Source organism: Poromitra crassiceps, assembly GCF_964638095.1.
Source record: "Poromitra crassiceps genome assembly, chromosome: 9".
Lineage (NCBI taxonomy): Eukaryota > Metazoa > Chordata > Actinopteri > Beryciformes > Melamphaidae > Poromitra > Poromitra crassiceps.
This window is the reverse complement of record NC_139630.1, coordinates 37,668,293-37,689,150: the sequence shown is the minus strand read 5'-3', so window position 1 is coordinate 37,689,150 and position 20,858 is coordinate 37,668,293. Positions and strand designations below refer to the sequence as shown.

The 20,858-nt window shown below is 44.1% G+C and overlaps 2 protein-coding genes across 3 annotated transcripts in view; one reads left to right on the top strand and one right to left on the bottom strand.

The window, feature by feature from the left end:
- fzd3a (frizzled class receptor 3a) overlaps positions 1-3,598 on the top strand; it is a gene marked incomplete at both ends in the record, with an annotated part of 32,073 nt that extends 28,475 nt beyond the window's left edge. The window contains 3 exons of one of the 2 annotated variants that reach the window (XM_083643546.1): positions 1,424-1,572; positions 2,873-3,133; positions 3,340-3,598. In XM_083643546.1, the coding sequence (XP_083499672.1) occupies positions 1,424-1,572; positions 2,873-3,133; positions 3,340-3,598 (669 nt within the window). Of the gene's footprint in view, positions 1-1,423; positions 1,573-2,707; positions 3,134-3,339 lie in introns of both variants that reach the window. The other variant, XM_083643545.1, reaches the window with a different exon arrangement.
- Positions 3,599-9,549: 5,951 nt separating this feature from the next.
- The window catches only part of cdc42bpab (CDC42 binding protein kinase alpha (DMPK-like) b), a gene marked incomplete at its 5' end in the record, with an annotated part of 116,929 nt that continues 105,620 nt past the window's right edge, over positions 9,550-20,858 (bottom strand). Inside the window, 5 exons of the mRNA XM_083643465.1 lie at positions 9,550-13,352; positions 17,738-17,895; positions 18,413-18,530; positions 19,270-19,387; positions 20,529-20,652. Coding sequence (XP_083499591.1) covers positions 13,221-13,352; positions 17,738-17,895; positions 18,413-18,530; positions 19,270-19,387; positions 20,529-20,652 — 650 coding nt within the window. The 3' untranslated portion in view covers positions 9,550-13,220. The remainder of the gene's footprint in view (positions 13,353-17,737; positions 17,896-18,412; positions 18,531-19,269; positions 19,388-20,528; positions 20,653-20,858) is intronic.

Here is a 20,858-nt window from a genome sequence, read left to right as displayed (position 1 = left end):
ACCAACAATATCTGTGGCAATTATGCAATAATGCAGCAGTATCTAAAAAATAACAAACTTTTAACAAACACTCTTTGTCCCACATTTTGTTTTGCTAGGATCTGGTCACCTTAAAGGATGGGTTTTCCGTGGGGAATATGAATATATATTAAATCTCACGCCCCTAAGGTTTTCGAATCCGTTTAAATTTTTGAAATTGGATATTCACTGCCATGCCTATCAAGCATCTATCACATTATTTCCATGTCGCTCTGACGCAAAACGCATCAGAGCGACACCCCCCGCCTTGCGGAAGTCGTGCACCTATGAACTACAACTGTTGTTGGCCATGGTCCCGCCTCTAGAGGTCCTCCACGCCCCTTCAGAGGCCTTGACAAAAACAAAAAGGCAGCCATCTTTTTCAACCGCCTAGCCTGCTGTAGCTAATATTAGCTTCCCATAGTTCCTTGCAAAGAGACCATATCTCGGGAACGGAAGCACTAATAGACACGGGACTGGCGGCATTGGAAAGATCGTCAAATTTTACATCTAGTAGTAGGTGGGTTGAAGTAACGAAATCAACGCTGAGCAATGTACCCGTTTTTACACATTTTTACAGAAAATAGTTACAACATCAGATGCGCGTAACTCCTACGAAAATGCCTTAAAATGCATGAATTTTTTTTTATGAAGACATCTCCCGACATATATACTACCGTTTACATTTGGTGCAATTTGGAGGCAATTTTATTTTCGATTTATTTCTTCTTCTTTGTATCTTTTATTGTCGAAGCCTTCTTCTTCTTCTTCTTCTTTGAGTTTTATGGCGGTTGGCAAACATATATGTGCATTACCGCCACCTACTGGAGTTTGATATCAGCCAAATGCCTGAGGGGTGGGCATGAAAACGAAGGCCACGCGAGCCCAGTGCATTGTGGGAAATGTAGTATTTCGAGTCCCCGCACCCGCACCTCCCCCCCCCCCACACACACACACACAGAGTGGATTTCGGTTGATATCTCTGTGAGTAAACCACCAATTTCAAAAATTTCAACGGATTCGAAAACCTTAGGGGCGTGAGATTTAATATATATTCATATTCCCCACGGAAAACCCATCCTTTAATGTCAGTTAGTGGGAATGGAAGTTTCTTCTCGGTTTGTGATTTTATGCTGACAAGAAGGGTGTATTTATATAAAAATCGTAAAAATCAGTCTCATGTGGCTTTAAATATACAACTTTTCAGGTGGTGTTTAGGTGAAATTAGACTATAGGTTGTCTCTTTCTCAACCACTCTACCTGCAACGTCCCCCACCAAACAGAAACACACATACAATCTCTGTTCTCTCTCTCCCTCTTCGACACTCCCTCCCTCACTCACTCACTCACTCACTCACTCACTCACTCACTCACTCACTCACTCACTCACGTGTGTTTTGTGTAGGTGGAGCGGACCAGCCGTCCAGACCTGGCCTTGTTCCTGATCAAGTACCTGATGATGCTGATTGTGGGAATCCCCTCGGTCTTCTGGGTCGGCAGCAAGAAGACCTGCTTCGAATGGGCCAGCTTCTTCCACGGCAAGCGCCGCAAAGAGTATGTACTTTATACATCCAGCACCCGACATTTACTCTGTTGTTTTCATCGATCACACCGACAGCTAATGTGCGATCGCCTTCTTCATCCATCAGGCAGTTTATAGAAAGTGTTTTTGAAATAAATTATTTTAAATATTTTTGCAGCTCACTGCACAACTGAATCTTTAAAACTTTTAGTATGTAGGTTTACATACGTTTCATCCCAGTCTTTGAGTTTTCTTTGATTGTTTTGTATTATTATAATCTTTTGCAAGGAATATGCAAAGTATGTCATCTCTTTGTAATGATAATTAGATATAAAGGCCAGTGGATTTTGAATCCTACTAACTTAATCTAATATATAATACTGTATTGTGTTACATACTGTTGTGAATAATTGCTTGTTTTAACTTGCTTGGTGCAACAAGATGGATGAGGTTTGTCACATAACAGAACAATCGCTACACAGTTACAGAAAACGGACAGAGTTATATACACTGTACACTACTTTAGTCTACCTTTCTGACTGACAACTGAACTGACATATGAATGGTCCTGATGAAGCCAACCCCTGCCATCTGGTACTCCAAGCAGATTAAAACAAACAGCACAAACAAATGCTTTGTAAATGCTATTTGACTGAATGTTTCTCATGTCTCCCATTTTGTTTGACTTCAGTCCTTAGACATCAGTCATGAGGCTGAGTATCGATGGCTACGGTTACACTTGTGGTTTCAATTCAAACGTAATCATGGCGGGACCCGTTAAGTGATGGATCTGGACGCACACACACAAAAAAGGATTTTGCTCATGTTGCTATCAGATCTTCAAAACCAGAAATAGAATTGGTCAGATCCGCAATGTGGTTGAAATTCTACACAGTGTGGACACAATTCAATGACAATCTGAAAACAAATGCAACTCAATGAAACGGTGAGCAGGAAGGAACGCTCATGCAGATTTAAATACTGTATATACAACAGGAAACACATTTTCAGGCCAAGGCTGGACATACAGCGTTGAAGTGTGATCTTTGGAGTCAGATCTCGGTCTTGACGTTGAAGCCACAGGTGTAGCCGTAGCCGAGGCTCTGCGTGTCTTCTTGGTGAACACAGGCCCTTCTCTGCACTCACTCCCCTCCCCTCCAAACTCAGAGCATTAACCCCGTCTCCCACCGCCACCTCCACACGCTCCTCCCTGCTCCTGTTCCACCCCCACCGCTACCCCACCACCTTCCCCCTGTCCCTGCCCACCCTGCTGCGCCTCTCCCTGCCCTCCCTGCCTCCACTCCCCTCCTCCACCTCCTCCAATTCCTCCAGCGGGATGGTCCACGAGAGCCGCAAGGTGCTCCAGGAGCCGGCCGACTTCGCTCAGCTGCTGCTGCGGGACCCTAACACGCCCATCGTGAGGAAGTCGCGGGGAACCTCCACCCAGGGGACCTCCACCCACGCCTCCTCCACCCACCTGGCCATGCTGGACGAGCCGCCCAGTGCCAGCACCAGCCGGGCCGGCTCACTCCGCAGCGCCCGCTCCAAGATGAGCAGCTACCACGGCAGCCTGCACCGCTCCCGTGACGGCAGGTAGGCTCTGCGTCTGTGAAGGAGTGAAGCCTGCACGCATTCCTCCTGCTTCTAGCCTGCTGAAAATTCCCTCTTGTAAGGTTGTCAAAAGTATCGATAAGTATCGATACTAAAAATTTGAAATGGATAAAATACTAATTTCTCTTATGGTTCCATCTTTATCTGTCGGCCATGACACCTGTTTCTCTGCTTCCTCTCATTCACAGATACACCGCCTGCAGTTTCCGCGCTGCAGAGGACCGGCTCCCCTACGGCAGCATGCCTCGCCTCAACGACCAATCACAGTCCAAACATTGCAGCACCAATCGCCTGGACAGCCTATCGCGGCACGGCTCCACCCAGCGACTGGAGAGCCAATCACGGCACAGCAGCATCAGAGACCTTAGCAACACCACCCAGGCTGTTCACGGCGTTCCCGGAAACGGGATTCGCAGGGTCCTGGAGGAAGACAGTGCTACAGCCTGAACATAGGACAAAAACAAAAAGTGTTTCTGTCCTCAAGGGAACTAGCTAGTCTCCTGTTCCTGGATGCCTCCACGTAGATGTGACGGGGTGGACTGGATGGGTTTAAGTTGGAGTGGAAAGGACGACTTTTTCTCTCTTTTTACGAGAGAGCTGACGAATGTGAAAGGAGCTATGAGCGAGACAGAAACAGGCCAATGCTTCTCAGTCGAAGTAGAGTAGCAGCCATTTTGTTTACAGTTACCCGTCACACGTGTGTACGTTTGGGAGCTGGGACTTGGTGAGAGTTACATCCTGCTAAAATGATGCTACTGAGTTTGGATCGACGCCTTAAAACGTCCTCTCAGCTTTATCTAATTCAAAGCACTGGGCTGATTCCAATTCAACTGGACAAGATCATCTTTGTCCGGTTTACATAAATTGGAGTAAAGATGCTACAATGCTTTTGTGGCCCTGATCATAACATTTTGATACCGGATATGTGAAGAAGATATCAATGCTCCAACACTGGACCTACACTACTGAGCCTATCAAGAGAAAAATGTGAACATTGAGAATTCACTTGTGGATTGTCTTTCCTTGTACTGTACTGAAATCACATGTAAGGACTCTGAACAGGATTTGAATGAAGGACACTGCTCTTAATTAGATGTGACGAGACCTTTCTTATAGTTTGTGCATCTGAGCACTCAGGAGGTGAAGCAGGGTATTTTGTAAAGACTTAGCGGTTACATTGTCACTGTTTTGCACCTCGTTGGCTACTGGTGTCTCTGTTATAGTCCAGTTGCATCTAACATTAAGAGTGGTTTGCCTTTGTCGAGGAGTGGCCTGTTTGTTGTAACAAGAAGCTCACAAGTTCAGTTCCTGCTGTCAGTGAGTTGTCCTTTATAGCAAAACACTGAAGCTCTATGCTGCTCTAGGCTGCCTTCAAATGGAACTTGTGAGCTCGTGGTTATGGGAAGTCGTGAACCATGAGCTTTCAGAGAATTTCCACTTCCGAAGTTGTGAATACCGCGCGGGGCGGAGGGGGGGATAAGTACCACTACGGTACTTTAAAGTACCACTACTTTAACACACAAAATGTAAACTAGCAGTTGTCAAATTAGCTGGCAGTCTCAGTAGCGACAACTACAGTACTTGAAGTGCAGGTAAGCTAGCTAGCTAGTAGCTAGTTTGTTACTAGTTGCTACCTTGGCTAGATTCTGGTAGCTATAGTGAACCAAATATATTATCTTAAAATGTGAACCTATATCCAGCCAGATTCCTGAGATCTATTCATATATCTATTAATCATGTTTGTCCTGAGATTCCCAATGAGTTTCCTACTTCAAGTGTGATCGAAGTTCAAAATGGGAATGAGGTCTAGAGTCTAGACGGTCTAGACTGACTCTAGACTAATACAACATAATTAGCAGTTTATCTCGAGAAACATTCGTCCGATTGACTTGAAACTTTGGGAGTGTGCTGCTCGGAATCGGATGGAGTGCGGTGTTATATATAATCATATATATATAACATAATATATAATACATATATAATCATATAACCAATATATGATTTCCAATAGCATCTCAGTATGACAACACTCACTACCACATTGCATTCAGGCGATGTCTCGTCACATGGTCTATGGGTCAGCTTGGGGGAAAACGCGGTCCTGGCGGAGATCTGCACTCCACCGAGTGCACTTTTCTAGTTGTAAATGCTTTGCAATAAACAAAGTGTTTTTTAAGCAGCAGTGAAAATGTAGCCGATGTCACGTCAGATCGTCTAGAAATGTTAAAAGCACACAGGCTCCTAACAGACACTCCTCCACAAAGGCAACACTTTTTTTTTTACCTTTGACCTTTACAGAAGCCTTGTCTTGTGAAACTACTGTTTTACTGTCAAGGTACTTTTCATATTTGGTGTCTTCATTGCACTTCAGATGGATGCAGCAACAATGTATGTAATGATGGAGGGAAAAATACTTTTTCTTGTAGTCAATCTGTTGTCGGTCGGCAAATTTTGAATGAAAGGGCTGAAGTGCGGGGGGGGGGGGGGGGGGGGGGGGGGCGGGGGAGCTAAATCCAAACTCCTGCCTTACAGTTTGAATACAATAGAAGATAGTGTGCGTTTTTCATCCATAAATCAGTGTAGAATTTTAAATAGTTTGTCCCGTCTGGAAAGTGTGTCCTTGTATAGATAAATGTTAGCCCTATGTTTCTGCTAGTGGCAAAATGTGTGCATAGATGTAAAAACAAATGTTGAACTTTTGCAGGTTCATTTGTGAAATTTGTAATAAAGTTTTTTGAAAGAGACACAAGAGTATCAATGATGACACAGCAGCACACTGGGTTTTTATTTGTAACAGCCCTCCGCTTTATTGAAATACATCGGAGTCAGGTTAATATGAGTTCTCCAGCCAGTTCCATACATTATTCCATATATTATTTTATACTGTGTGTAGAATTCAGAAAATAAACTCCAAACAGCTCATAGCTCAGCAGGTTAAGTTCCTGTGTCTGTGACGCTACCTGAGAGGTGGATTATTGGTTTGATTCCCGATGGAGGAGACATAATTACAGCACTGCCCCTTATCTTTTATGTCACCAGCTGTTTATGCCTAGCGCCCCCACTTTAATATGCTCAAATTAATTAGTTACAATAGTCTACTGGAAATCCCCCCCCCCACACACACACACACCAGCTTTATGTTGATTGACAGCTGAAATGTAACATTTTAAAAACCAGACAGGTCAAACTTTTTGCAGCGGGATTTTGGCCGAACTCTCTTAGTCTCGCTCTCTCTCACTGTCTCTCTATGTCTCTCGATCACATGAAAGTGAGGCTTCCTTCAGGTACAATCAGGACGGTCAGCTTGGATGGCGGTGGTGGTGGTTGCTTAAACCTGTGCTAAACCTCTGGTGTCACTCCACATTTACTCTTTAGACTTTAGGGCAAGGTGTCACAATAGTCTACTGGAAATCCCCCCCCCCACACACACACACCAGCTTTATGTTGATTGACAGCTGAAATGTAACATTTTAAAAACCAGACAGGTCAAACCTTTTGCAGCGAGATTTTGGCCGAACTCTCTTAGTCTCGCTCTCTCTCACTGTCTCTCTATGTCTCTCGATCACATGAAAGTGAGGCTTCCTTCAGGTACAATCAGGACGGTCAGCTTGGGTGGCGGTGGTGGTGGTTGCTTAAACCTGTGCTAAACCTCTGGTGTCACTCCACATTTACTCTTTAGACTTTAGGGCAAGGTGTCACAATAGTCTACTGGAACCCCCCCCCACACACACACACACCAGCTTTATGTTGATTAACAGCTGAAATGTAACATTTTAAAAACCAGACAGGTCAAACTTTTTGCAGCGGGATTTTGGCCAAACTCTCTTAGTCTCGCTCTCTCTCACTGTCTCTCTATGTCTCTCGATCACATGAAAGCAAGGCTTCCTTCAGGTACAATCAGGACGGTCAGCTTGGGTGGCGGTGGTGGTGGTTGCTTAAACCTGTGCTAAACCTCTGGTGTCACTCCACATTTACTCTTTAGACTTTAGGGCAAGGTGTCACAATAGTCTACTGGAACCCCCCCCCCCCCCCACACACACACACACACACACACACACACACACACAGCTTTATGTTGATTAACAGCTGAAATGTAACATTTTAAAAACCAGACAGGTCAAACTTTTTGCAGCGGGATTTTGGCCAAACTCTCTTAGTCTCGCTCTCTCTCACTGTCTCTCTATGTCTCTCGATCACATGAAAGCGAGGCTTCCTTCAGGTACAATCAGGACGGTCAGCTTGGGTGGTGGTTGCTTAAACCTGTGGTAAACCTCTGGTGTCACTCCACATTTACTCTTTAGGCTTTAGGGCAAGGTGTCACAATAGTCTACTGGAAATCCCCCCCCCCCCACACACACACACACCAGCTTTATGTTGATTGACAGCTGAAATGTAACATTTTAAAAACCAGACAGGTCAAACTTTTTGCAGCGGGATTTTGGCCAAACTCTCTTAGTCTCGCTCTCTCTCACTGTCTCTCTATGTCTCTCGATCACATGAAAGCGAGGCTTCCTTCAGGTACAATCAGGACGGTCAGCTTGGGTGGTGGTTGCTTAAACCTGTGGTAAACCTCTGGTGTCACTCCACATTTACTCTTTAGGCTTTAGGGCAAGGTGTCACAATAGTCTACTGGAAATCCCCCCCGACACACACACACACCAGCTTTATGTTGATTGACAGCTGAAATGTAACATTTTAAAAACCAGACAGGCCAGAGACACAAGAGTATCAATGATGACACAGCAGCACACTGGGTTTTTATTTGTAACAGCCCTCCGCTTTATTGAAATACATCGGAGTCAGGTTAATATGACTTCTCCACATAAGCGTGGCAGCCAGTGCCATACATTATTCCATATATTATTTTATACTGTGTGTAGAATTCAGAAAATAAACTCCAAACAGCTCATAGCTCAGCAGGTTGAGTCCCTGTGTCTGTGACGCTACCTGAGAGGTGGATTATTGGTTTGATTCCCGATGGAGGAGACATAATTACAGCACTGCCCCTTATCTTTTACGTCACCAGCTGTTTATGCCTAGCGCCCCCACTTTAATATGCTCAAATTAATTAGTCACAATAGTCTACTGGAAATCCCCCCCCACACACACCAGCTTTATGTTGATTGACAGCTGAAATGTAACATTTTAAAAACCAGACCGAACTCTCTTAGTCTCGCTCTCTCTCACTGTCTCTCTATGTCTCTCGATCACATGAAAGTGAGGCTTCCTTTAGGTACAATCAGGACGGTCGGCTGTGGTGGTGGTGGTGGTGGTGGTTGCTCAAACCTGTGCTAAACCTCTGGTGTCACTCCACATTTACTCTTTAGGCTTTAGGGCAAGGTGTCACAATAGTCTACTGGAAATCCCCCCCCCCCCACACACACACACACCAGCTTTATGTTGACAGCTGAAATCTAACATTTTAAAAACCAGACAGGTCAAACTTTTTGCAGCGGGATTTTGGCCGAAAACTAAAAGAAGATTGTTATGCCTATTTGAACTTTTATTCAAATACAAATAAATTATGGATGGAAGACAAAAAAGCACAAGTTAAAGGAAAATAACATAAAAGAATGTGATGAAAGCACCTGACTTTAGTGTAAATATAATTTAACTTAATTCCTTATTTAGTGTTATTATAAAAAAAAATATATATATGATTATCTGCACTGTCCTTGGAGCTGGAATAGCCTTATGCATGTTAAAAATTCAATATTCTTTTCTACCATTACAGGTTTTCAGGGACTTTCTGAACTGGTTCTGATAAACTGCACAGTTCAGAGCCCCCCCCCCCCCCCGCACACACAAACACACATCACATTTATGATGTTTTACAGAGATTTCACTTTTTTACCCTGGGTTTCCTGTGGGTGAGAGACATAGGCAGAGTGATAGAGAGATAAAAAAAACAGAATTTGGTTAAAAAAAAGTTCAACCTAGCTAGAAAGAAAGCCATCACAAAATGTTGGCTCCAGAAACATTACCCCCCGGTGGATATGTTTATAAATATTGTAAATCAGTTACATCAAATGGAGCAGCTGACTTATAGTCTGAGGCTACAAAAAGAAAAAGGGGAAACTCTTTGGAGCAAATGGACACTTTTCCTGATCCATAGGGAGTGACTTTTGCAAATATTCTAGCTGATACAACTACATTGGTTGGCCCACGGTAACATTGCACTGTGTAACTGTTGCATCACATCATAGTTGGTGGCATCCATCTGAAGTGCAATGAAGACACCAAATATGAAAATGTTTGTTAGTGGCAAAATGTGTGCATATGTAAAAACAAATGTTGAACTTTTGCAGCTTCATTTGTGAAATTTCTAATAAAAGTTTTTTGAAAGTACGGCCAGAGACACAAGAGTATCAATGATGACACAGCAGCACACTGGGTTTTTATTTGTAACAGCCCTCCGCTTTATTGAAATACATCGGAGTCAGGTTAATATGAGTTCTCCACATAAGCGTGGCAGCCAGTTCCATACATTATTTTTTGTTTTGACCTTACACCTTAAATATTTTTTTGTGCAAAAAAGAATCTACATCACCTGTAGTGGGTTATCCTCAGTAAAACGCCCAAACCGTTCAAAAAAAAAGGGAGCAAGTCCAAGTAAAACAAACCAAAAAAACAAAAATGATTACATCTATAACATGCAAAACTGTACAAATTATTACAAAGCAATCCTAGAAAAAAAACAAGTGTAATATGATATGAAAGAGCAAAATAATATAGAAGGTACTGTAGATAAGACCTCACTGAAATGCAAAGGCGTTTGATAATTTTTTTTGTTAACATTTCTTCCTCTTGAATGGTTTTCCCACTGTGGTACGTCAGCCTGAAGCTACCGTCAAACCAGCGCTCACCTTTCACCCCGACGGTGCCCCCTGCTGTTTGCACCCTGCTTACATCTATCCATCCGTCCATCTCTCCCCGAGTCCGAACACGCTCATTTTCATTCAGATGAAAATATTCATTGGTTCCGACAGTTCCTGAGTGTCTTTTCCATCTCTATTTTTAAAAGTGGGATTTCAGGGCTTTTTCTGTACAATATAAAACACTTGGCTAAGATAGCTTTTTCCTCGTCGATCCCCCAGCTAATACATTCTACAGATAAAGTCCAGCAGGAAAATAAGTAGACTCGCTAGCCTAAAAAAAGTTTCAAAGAGGTGATTGTTATGGAATAAAACCAGCTTAGTTGCACTCTTGCGCCCCCCTCTCCCCCCAAAAAAACTTTTGATATAAAATGGAATTCTAAAAACACTTGGAATGGGTTGTTGGAGCGACTTTGTTGCACTTCAACAGGGGAATTAAACCTAGGCAGGAATGAACGCTTTTTGTTTTGTTTCCCATTCTAAACGTTTAGATAATTCTCTAACCTTAATATACTGGGGGAGGGGGCAGGGGCACAGCTCTACACCAACAATGATCCTCATCCACATGTTCTGCCGAGTGAAAACAAATAGCGACATATGTAATTATCACCTGTTCACTAGAGCCCGGGTTTCTCAAAAACCACTTTATAAAGCACTAAGTTCCTCTGTTAACACTTTACTCGAGGTGTAGCGTAAGCCCATTTATATTGATGTTCGCTATTCTTAAACACTGGAAAATTACTGACATTACAATGCAGTGCCACACTATAACAGAATTGTAATACATGATGGTTCTAGTTTGAAAGAGTATTAAACTCCAATCTCCTGCACACTGTTTTATTACATAGTACACCATGTTCAGATTATGATTATAATGTGCTCATGTGCTTATACCTTATAATGTCTTAAGAGCAACTCTTCAAGTAAAATGCTATGGATCCATTTGTAAGCTGAAAGAAAAAGATAAGCCAAAAGATAGTATAGGTAACAGGTTTGCCTGTCACATGCCTGCCAGGTTTGTGTGATGTGATTTTTAAAATACCATTTCACAAGCGTTTCCACCCCGGGGGAAATGGAAAGCGGGTGTTGGAGGGTGGGGCGGTGCACTGGTTTTTGAGAGACCCAGAAGGGTTAAATTACAGTCAACGGTGCACTGAGGTCATTTCATCGGAAGACCGTTGACGCCCGAACAGTCGACCCAGGGCAGAGGCTTCTCGCAGAATCACCGTATCATTTTTTTTTACATTCTCATTTTTAGGGTATTTTTTCTTGTGTTTTTGTCAACTGCTCTTACAACTGTAGCATCTCTTTTTTACATATCATCAAAACATTCTTCAGAGTAAGCAAGGCCGTTAGAAACACAGTTTGAAGATGGGCAAAGTGTCTTTTTTGGTTACAAGCAGCTTCTCCTCTGCGAGTGGAAGGACTGACTGGTCAGCTGGCTGTTTGCACCACAGGGAATTTGGAAATACACACATAAAGGTCAAAGGTCGACAGTGATCAACACATCGGAAACTGTGCTCTCACCTCTGACAGTTAGAAGCGGGAGGGCAAGGCATTTGCTGCATAAAAAACACCACCTCAGTGTGTATAACATGTGTGTGTGTGTGTGTGAGACATGGTCTTTGTGATAGGACTATTCACTCTACAGTACGGGCAGTAGTGTTGATCCTTATATACGAGTTTCTTCACTCAAACGCAAACCAAGTGGGGGAAAAAAATAAAAAACAACAACACTCAATGCGTGTCATACATACAATAGAAAACAAAACGACAAATCTAAAAGCAATCGGTAAAAAGGAAAACTGGAAAGTGGTTTAAAATGGCTTTCGTGTGAACACAACCCCAAATCACTCTCAAAACAAAAAAGGAAAAAAACAACTTGAAAGAAAACGAGGATGTTTTTTTCTTCCCGTGTATTTCTCTATAGTATTTTCCTTATCATATATTACTCTCTACTTTGAACCTATGTACATTATTGTGATGGGAATCGACGTTTGCAAATTGGTCGGTTTGGTGTAGAGCAAAGTGTTCAATGGAAGGTCTACACGCTACATGGAGGAATGGTCCCGGACCGCTGGATGTCGTCACTCACACTGGGCCGATGAGGAGAGAGCAGCACAGAGGGCGTGCTGTGATGATGATGTCATCGGGTAGAAGGTTCTGTCAGCTTGTACGAGCCGGCGGGGTCAGCTACGCCCCGCCACGTTGCTTAGTAATGCTGCTTATAGCTTTTTGCTGATGGCGGAACGGAAAAAAAAATTATATAAAGTCACTGCACTTAGTATCACTTTCATGAGCAAAATGAAAAATATATATATATCATTGCTTTCCTTTCTCCTTTTTTTGTTTACGTTTTCAATTTTCCCGGGTTCTGTTGCCAACTAACACCCAAAGAGAAGCAACGGAGCCATGGGATTAAAGAGCCGCTCGTTTGCTTCCCTTTCCTCGTCTAAAGATTGATAAATAAATTAAAATATTGTCCCCTAAAACCCAAAGGGTCCTATGTACAAGTACAAATCATTTTCTCTCAATAATAATCCTCTTCCTTTTTGTTGCATCTTGAGGTTTTCGAGTGTCTCTGAGCGAGGCGGGTCACCGGAGGACTCGGCTGCGCTTCCGTTAACGGGGTTTCTAGCCAAAGAGCCGATCGAAGGGGCGTGGGGGGGGGGGATGAGAAGTATTCATTCCTATATCATTTGCCCTTTCCTAATAAACACACACACACTTGCAAGCGCACTCAACCTCTTTCAAACATACAAACGCGTGCACACACACACTCGCACCCTCACACAACCCCAAACACACACAAACAATTAATAACGACATGACAGCTTCTCCCCCCAGATTGAACTCCCCCCTTATTCAAAGAGATGACAGACCTTTTCCCCGTGTCAATGAGGACATTTCTGCCCCGTCGTGGAAGTGTAGCGGGCGGGGCCAACCGGGACAAATCGGTGGGGGTGGGTGGGGTGTAAAGTGGACAAAGTGGGACAGACGCGTATCAGGAGGGACCAGTGGACAGCGGGTGCAGTTCTCTGGGCAGTGAGGGGAAATATTGAGATAAGATACGAGAGGCCGGGCCCTGGGGAGTGGAGGCGGGCCCGAAGGCCGCAGTGGAGGATAAGGATTGGAGTCCTGTGCTGTCTGTCAGTCGATTGGCAGGCGAGGGGGGGGGGGGGGGCTGGCGGGGCTCATGTGTCCCAGCCCATGCGGTCTGTGCTCTCCAGTGAGAGGGACTTGGTCTTGTGGGGGGAGGCCGGACTGGGAGGGCTGCTGAAGGTGGAGCTGTTGGAAGCCGTGGAGTGACGGGGGGAGTCCGAGTCCTGGAGGAGAGGAGAGAGATGAAAAGAGAGAGAGAGAGAGAGAAGTGAGGTATGGACAGATAGGAAAAAGAATGGAGAGGGAATAGAAATACTAATTAGACGATGTTCCCTTTGAAAGTTGTTAGTTCAGATTGCAGGAAACTGGAGAAAACGATTTTAACCGCGGTAACACTGGTATAAATTAACCGAGTACATTTTTACAATTCCTAAATCATTTCCCCTGTTTGTGCCGACTGAACGCTAACTAGCAACTCTCAGCTGGGCTGTAACAGTCCCCAAGGAGCTCACTGCTGTACACTTGGCTAAACATGTGTGTGTGTGTGTGTGTGTGTGTGTGTGTGTGTGTGTGTGTGTGTGTGTGTGTGTGTGTGTGTGTGAGAGAGTGAGAGTGTGTTTTCTCCCATTCCATTTATTTGTCATTCCACATGATTGGTGAATGAACAGCTCAATTGACCAGAAGTGATCAGCTGAAGCAAAAACAAACATGTAGGTAGGTGTGTGTGTGTGGGGGGGATGAGGATGCCATGGGGCTGCAAACACATCTTGCATCCCCCTTATTTTGGGGGGAAATTTGACGGAAAACAATTCTTTCGGTACCGACCCTCCCCATTTGAACAAATTGACTGGTGTACATAAAGAGAATTTAGCCCAAATACATGATTATCCTGGACCTCTGTGGATGCCGTCTGTGTATGTCATGTATGCTTCTCTTTCCAGTTCAATGATAATGTCCTCAGTTGTGTGTGTGTGTGTGTGTGTGTGTGTGTGTGTGTGTGTGTGTGTGTGCGTGGGGTAATTATCTCATGTGCTACATAATGTATCATTTTCCAGTTCAGCGATACTGTAATAGGTTGGTTTGATGTGCAGTAATCATCTCCTGTTTGTAACCAATCTACACTCCATTAGCCTGAACACATTTGGCCTGAGATATAAGTGACTGATATGAGTCACTGTAAATCTGTAGTTAATTCTGTTTTTGATTTTATTTATTTATTGACTCTTACAGCATAGAGACATCCATGTGGACAGAATTAAACTGGGTTTATGAGCATATCCCCCTTCAAAGGAACATCTTGATATAACTTCAGTTGGCTATTCTAAAATAGCTTGTTGGCATTCTTCACCGATCTTCATTGACAGCAATGTCTAGTTAGTCATTCCCAATGGTTTAACTATGATAGCAAGCAAGTTTTCTTGCCACAATGTGACAAGTGCCTAACATTTAATAACAACTGAAATTCAGCATAATCAAAGTGTCCCTTTAAAATCCATTTAGAATACGTAGTCTTTTTATTACAGTTCTACTGGAATGGAGCCGTCCCAAAGCCTCAGTAAAAACATGCATGTTTCTCACAGACTCAGACTTCTACTGCCATCCTACCGTCTGGGCTCTTCTGTTAAGTGGCTGTAGTAAAAGCAGGGAGCTATGAAAGTCACATGTTCACACTTGACACTCGTCATGTAGGCTGGATGGATCTACTTGCTCTCACAGCACATGTCAAAGCCAGGATACAACAGCGTTTCACCAGTCAATGTAGACGGGCAGTGCTCTCTATATGATCTAGATTGATTATGATCCCTAAGGCATATTGGGATGAATATTGCCCAGCTACATTGCTTTAACAGTTTGCCTATGTATCATGGCCTTTAGTCTCCGCCCATATTGACAAATCAGTTATTGAACAGTTATTTGAGCAAGAGATGCGCACCAGGATTCTCCCCAAAACAAAACACTGGTTGCTGTACCATCGTGCTTACAAATTTGCAGTCACTCCAATCTATAATCCATCAATTTGTCAGGAGTATTATCCCATATTGCCGCATGGCGACGTCCTGGGGAGGATCCTGTGCACAGATCACAGTGTAGTACCCATTATATATATATATGGCTTTCTCCATATCTTATGGCCTAGATGTGCTCTGAACTGGACAGCTCATGGTTAGAAACATGGGCAGGCCGCCAGCGAGCGGCACAGAAGCAGACATGCTCAGTGATTGGCTGGGTGGGGCAGCGGTGGGTTTAAGAAGGGGAAATGGCTGAGCAGCAACATTGCACCATTCCAACAGCAGAACACACAGCAAAGGTACAAGGCCGAGTGAAGAGGCACCTGGTGCTCCAGAACCGGTGAAGAGGCACCTGGTGCTCCAGAACCGGTGACAGGCGGACTTGTGAGAAGCCATCAGGTGCTGCCGATATGACCGGGGTTGAAATGGTGCAGCGAGGGGGCGTTGGGACGCTGGGGCGGACACTCGCAACACCGTGATTGTGTGTTTTGAACGCAGCTCATGCCACTACAGGTGTTTGCTGGTGTATATGCCCATGATATATATACTGTACTGTGTTCTAGTACTGTGCACGCATATTCAAGGGGACACGGTGCTCACAGTGGTGTGTTCAGTGCAAAAGTCATTGCAGCTGTTTTTTTTTTTTGACATTACCTTCATCTTACTAAGCAGGGTCCTTAAAGCCCTTTTCAGATCGGGGGTCTTCTCCGACGGCGAGACCGCCTGCCACTGCAGAGGAAAGTGAAGACTCAGCGCCCGGCCCACAGACAACATGCTGGGCTGGGAGGGGCGAGGCAAGGAGGGCGGGGTGGAGGAAGGCGAGAAATGGGACAAAATGGGGCACGATGGAGGGGCCAGCGGCCAGGCATGTGGGCCAAGAGGATGGGGGAGCGACGGGGGGGTGGGGGGGGGGGGATGGGAGGCAAGTCTGGAGGCCGGCTGAGGAGGACAGGTGGGTGGAAAGGAGTAGAAGTTGCCCATAACCGCAAAAACTACCATTAAATCAATGTCTGATCGCAGTCCTTGTATTTGTATGATGGAATCCACTAACCCACACTGCTGTGTTAAAGGCAATGCAGGTAGGCAGAAATGCTCCTAGCAGCAGGAAATGAAGTGACACAGGGCAATATATTTAATAAAATGTCTCTATTAAGTAGGGGTGTCACAATATATCGTCCCACGAAATTTCGCGATAGTAAAACGTCACGATATGTATCGTTGAGATGAAATCTCATATCGCAATTTTTTTTTTTTTTTTTTTTTTTTAAATAGACTAAGAAACGTCTTTGTTGAAGTTCAATGTGTGGAAAGTAGTTCAGTTGAACAAGTCTCTGAAGAGACACATGAGAAGTTATACAGGAGAGAAACCATTCAATTGAGTTTCTGGCAAAACTGTTTACTTGACAGGAAAAACTGAAGATGCATAAAAAATAGACTAAGAAAAGTCTGTTTGAGTTTGAAGAAAAACTGAAGATGCATAATGAGAATTTATACTGCTGAGAAACCTTTTAGTAAATCTAAGTGACGGTGTAACTCATTCTATTTCAAGATAAGCCTTATCTCCAATCTCATGTTTTTTCTAGTTGTTATTGTAATAACAATTTCCCACAACAGCATGTTTTGTATTTGTGCATTTCAAATAAAATACTACTTTTCCAGTCATATATTGTCAGTATTCAAGTTTAAAAAAATATTGTTAAAATCGTATCGTTATCGTGAACCCAGTATCGTGATACATATCGTATCGTGAACTGAGTGTATCGTGACACCCCTACTATTAAGTAGGTCACTCCCTGGACTGTCTGCCACACCTACCCAAATCTTCTTTTTTTTTACATTGTAGCTTTTATTTAGAAATTGTCAAAGGAACATGGCAAAGGAGGTCATATCATATAACTGGGTGTTCCCAGTGAATCCTGCTGGGATTTGAGGCAACACCGAGTCCAAAGCGACTGTCACAGGAACGGGACAATAGTCTACCGAGGGAAAGGAGTAAGGAGGACAAGGCCAGAGGTTTCTGCACGATGAAGCGCTGCAGGTACAAGTATGACATCACAGGGAGCTAACCAGTCCAAGTGGGATGAGGTGAGAGGACGCACGCACAGGCCGGGATGCATGTGGCGGATGGGATAGAGGGCAGATCTGGAATGGGCAACAATGTGATCCATTTCCATCAAATACTTGATGCGCTTATCTCTAGGTTCTACATTCTACATTCTATGGCAACGAAAGAGTTACTGTACAATGAGTGTATATGTGGACTTTAATTGTCCATATAAAGCAGTTGTTGGGGTGATTAGTCAAACTTATATCCAGGCAGGGTCATTTCTGAGAGAAAATATCTGATCATAACATTAACATTTAAATCTATGAAGTAGCCATAGCACAATTTGTCCAATCGGATTTGCCCTGATTCGACAGTTAGTAGAAGTTGGCGTATGACATTAAGACAAGATTATAAGGGGTCAGGTTCCTACTAGGACCCTTCTGAAACGGTATGCCCTCTCAGTAAAGTAAGGAATATTACACTAATTCTTTCAGTGTTGGACACAAAAACTCCTGCTGGAGTCAGATGGAGAGTTTGGACGTGTTTTACTAACCTCTCTGTCGAACTGGGAGAGAGGGGCGTCGCCACAGTCCATGCCGCCTCCGGAGGACAGGGAGCTCTCGGAGGGAGAGGTCATGGTCTGACGTTTGGATCCATAGCTTCCTCCTGACAGCTCCCGACGCAGCGCACTGCCGTTCTGAGAGGACGAACCTGGAGAGAGAGAGAGAGAGAGCGAGAGAGAGAGAGAGAGCAAGAGAGAGGAGGAGGGAGATGTTATCAAGAAGGGAGAAGCACAAAACAGACAGCGGACAAAAGAAGGCAGAGAAGCATGACACAGGCACTTTTGTTGCTTTTATTATTATAAAATATATATTATTTATTATATTGTAAATTGTAAATCATATCTATTTTCTAATGTCAAATTAGGTCAAAGTGATAAACTTACTAAACCACAGCCACCAACTAAAACCCTGCAAATGCTAATTTTAAGTTGTTGTTACGGTTTTTTTTCACACCCACTAGCCAAGGCAGAAATCTAACCAGCCTTCAGAGGTTCTTCCCTATCCTTAACCCTAGGCTATTTGACAGCTAGAATGATTAATAGCTTCTTCTTTTTTTTTTATCTTCCAGTCGCTGTGATCGGCAGGTTGAACTCTTTGCCTTGCTGTGATAAAGTGAAGAGAATGGGTTTAGGGGGTGAAAGGCTCCATGGGGGCGTGGTACTTACGGATGCCCAGTCCACTGCTGGCGCTCATAGAGCGGCCCGGCTCTGCCCGGTTCTTGGTGATGGAAGGGATGCTGACGGAACCGCTGAAGCCGGCGCGAGTCTCCTGAACACGCACGTTCTGGTTTAGACACACGCAGAACACAAACAAACACACACACACACACACGAGACACACACACACACAAACAGAGTGCAGTGCAGGGGACAGGGATGAGGAGGGTGCAGAGTGACACGTAGACAAATATGTCGCGATAAGCACACGTGACTGACACACTCACATAAATGCATGGTAACATGCGGTGTAGGCAGCCTAAGTGTAAACACAAAACAGGCGAGCAACAAGGGTCAGGTGGAGCCACTATCTCTCTACATGGATTCTTCTGTTGCTGTACAACACAGGACAAGGGGAAGGAAGAGGTGGCACTACTCCTATAGAAGCAGCAGGTCTACACACAAACACAACAACTGCAGTGTGTGTGTGTGTGTGTGTGTTTTTATGGGGGGCATTTCTGCCTTTATTTAGATAGGCTAGTAGGCAGACAGGAAAGGTGGGGAGAGAGAGAGAGGGGATGACATGCGGCAAAGGACCTCGGGTCGGATTCGAACCCGCGTCGGCCGCGCGAAGGGCAGAGCCTCCGTGGTACGCGTGCTAACCGGTGAGCCACGTGTGTTGATATTTTTTGTATGTTAAGTGTTTTGGTGTGTGCTATTTTCCACTTGTGTTTCCATGTGCATGTGTTACAATAGTCAGGTCTTTCAGGATGTTGTGTGTGCGTCTGTGTTTATGTATGTACATGTCTGCATCTATGTGAGTGTTGTGTGTGCAACTGTGCATACATATATAGTATAAAATATACCATGGGGAGGTCTTTGAGAATCTGGATGCCGTCTCCTGGTCCCATGTGGGCCACGTGGTTAAAGTTGGTGGGGTTAGAGATCAGCTTGTTCCTCATCTCTGGATCTCGTAGCATCTCTCTGTATTGAGAGCACGCACGCACGCACACACACACACACACACACACACACACACACACACACACACACACACACACACACACACACACACACACACAGAGGAGTACAGGCACAAATACTTGGTTAAAAGTAGGCTACCCTCATTGTGTCCTGCAATAGACGGAGTGCACCGGTGCACAGCAGGGAGATTGAGGGAACCTGAATGTGCCTTCAGCTGCCCGCTCGACTAGAACGCTCCTCCATAATATATGAATTGTACATTTAGGGCAGTGAGCACAGGAGTGTGGTTTCCCATTTGCTTTTCATACTACTGTGAACAACCACTTAGCCACATAGTTGTGAGGTTGCACTTCAGTTGTGTGGTGGAACGGTTAAGATTGTGTTTGCGGGTTTGCCTCCATTGCAAGGTTGTGTAACTGGCAGGCAGCTGTAAAGGTGATTTGTAGCTTCTAGTGTCGACTATGCAGTTTAGACAAAGACATTGTCCGTTTGTCGCAACTTTTCCTTCCTACTCCCAATGGCTAGTAGTGAAGTTAGTAAGGAAATGGAACAAGCACGTTTCGCTTGATGAAGAATATGCCAGAAAAAAAATAAGAAAAACAAAATAAAACAGAAAGAGGAGATGCCAATTTGTCCAGCTGGAATAAAATAAAATTGCAAAAAAAAAAACGTTATTAAAAACAACTTACATCAAAACAAACAGAAGAAGAAAGAAACAAAGAAAGATAGGCAGAACTACAACAAATGAAAAATCAAGAAGATAAATAGATTGGAAAACAGAATACGAACAACAGCAATAGGGAACTGTCAGACAAAAGCCTGTCAAATCAGTTTTGGCTTGTGTGGAAAAGTAGATCAACGTAAAAAGTCAGGAGTAGTAGTGAGTAGTGAGCAGTGTGCATGGTGAAGTGTGCACTAGTGTGATTTGCAGTAGTGAATAGTGAGCAGTGTGCATGGTGAAGTGTGTGTACTAGTGTGATTTGCAGTAGTGAATAGTGAGCAGTGTGCATGGTGAAGTGTGTACTAGTGTGATTTGCAGTAGTGAGTAGTGAGCAGTGTGCATGGTGAAGTGTGCACTAGTGTGATTTGCAGTAGTGAATAGTGAGCGGTGTGCATCATGAAGTGTGGAGCGACTTGTTACCTCCTCTGCTGAAGCCTCTCTTCCTCCGGCACCCTGAAGGAGAAGCGTCTCTTGTTGGTCATGCTGCGCACCATCTGCTTCCTGCTGTTGTCTGACGTCTCCGGCACGACCAGCTCGTCACCCTCTGCAACATCAGCACAACAAAACAAAACACAGCATGTGTTTACTTTTCATATCAAGGACACCTAATTAAATCCATAGTAGATCCACAGACCACCATTTGATGAGATGTTGTGCCTTGAGATCAAATCTGAGAATCTTTGTATTGTCAGATATTGCGTGCTTAATAATTAATCGGTACAACTAGAAGAATAAATGTATCGCTATCGA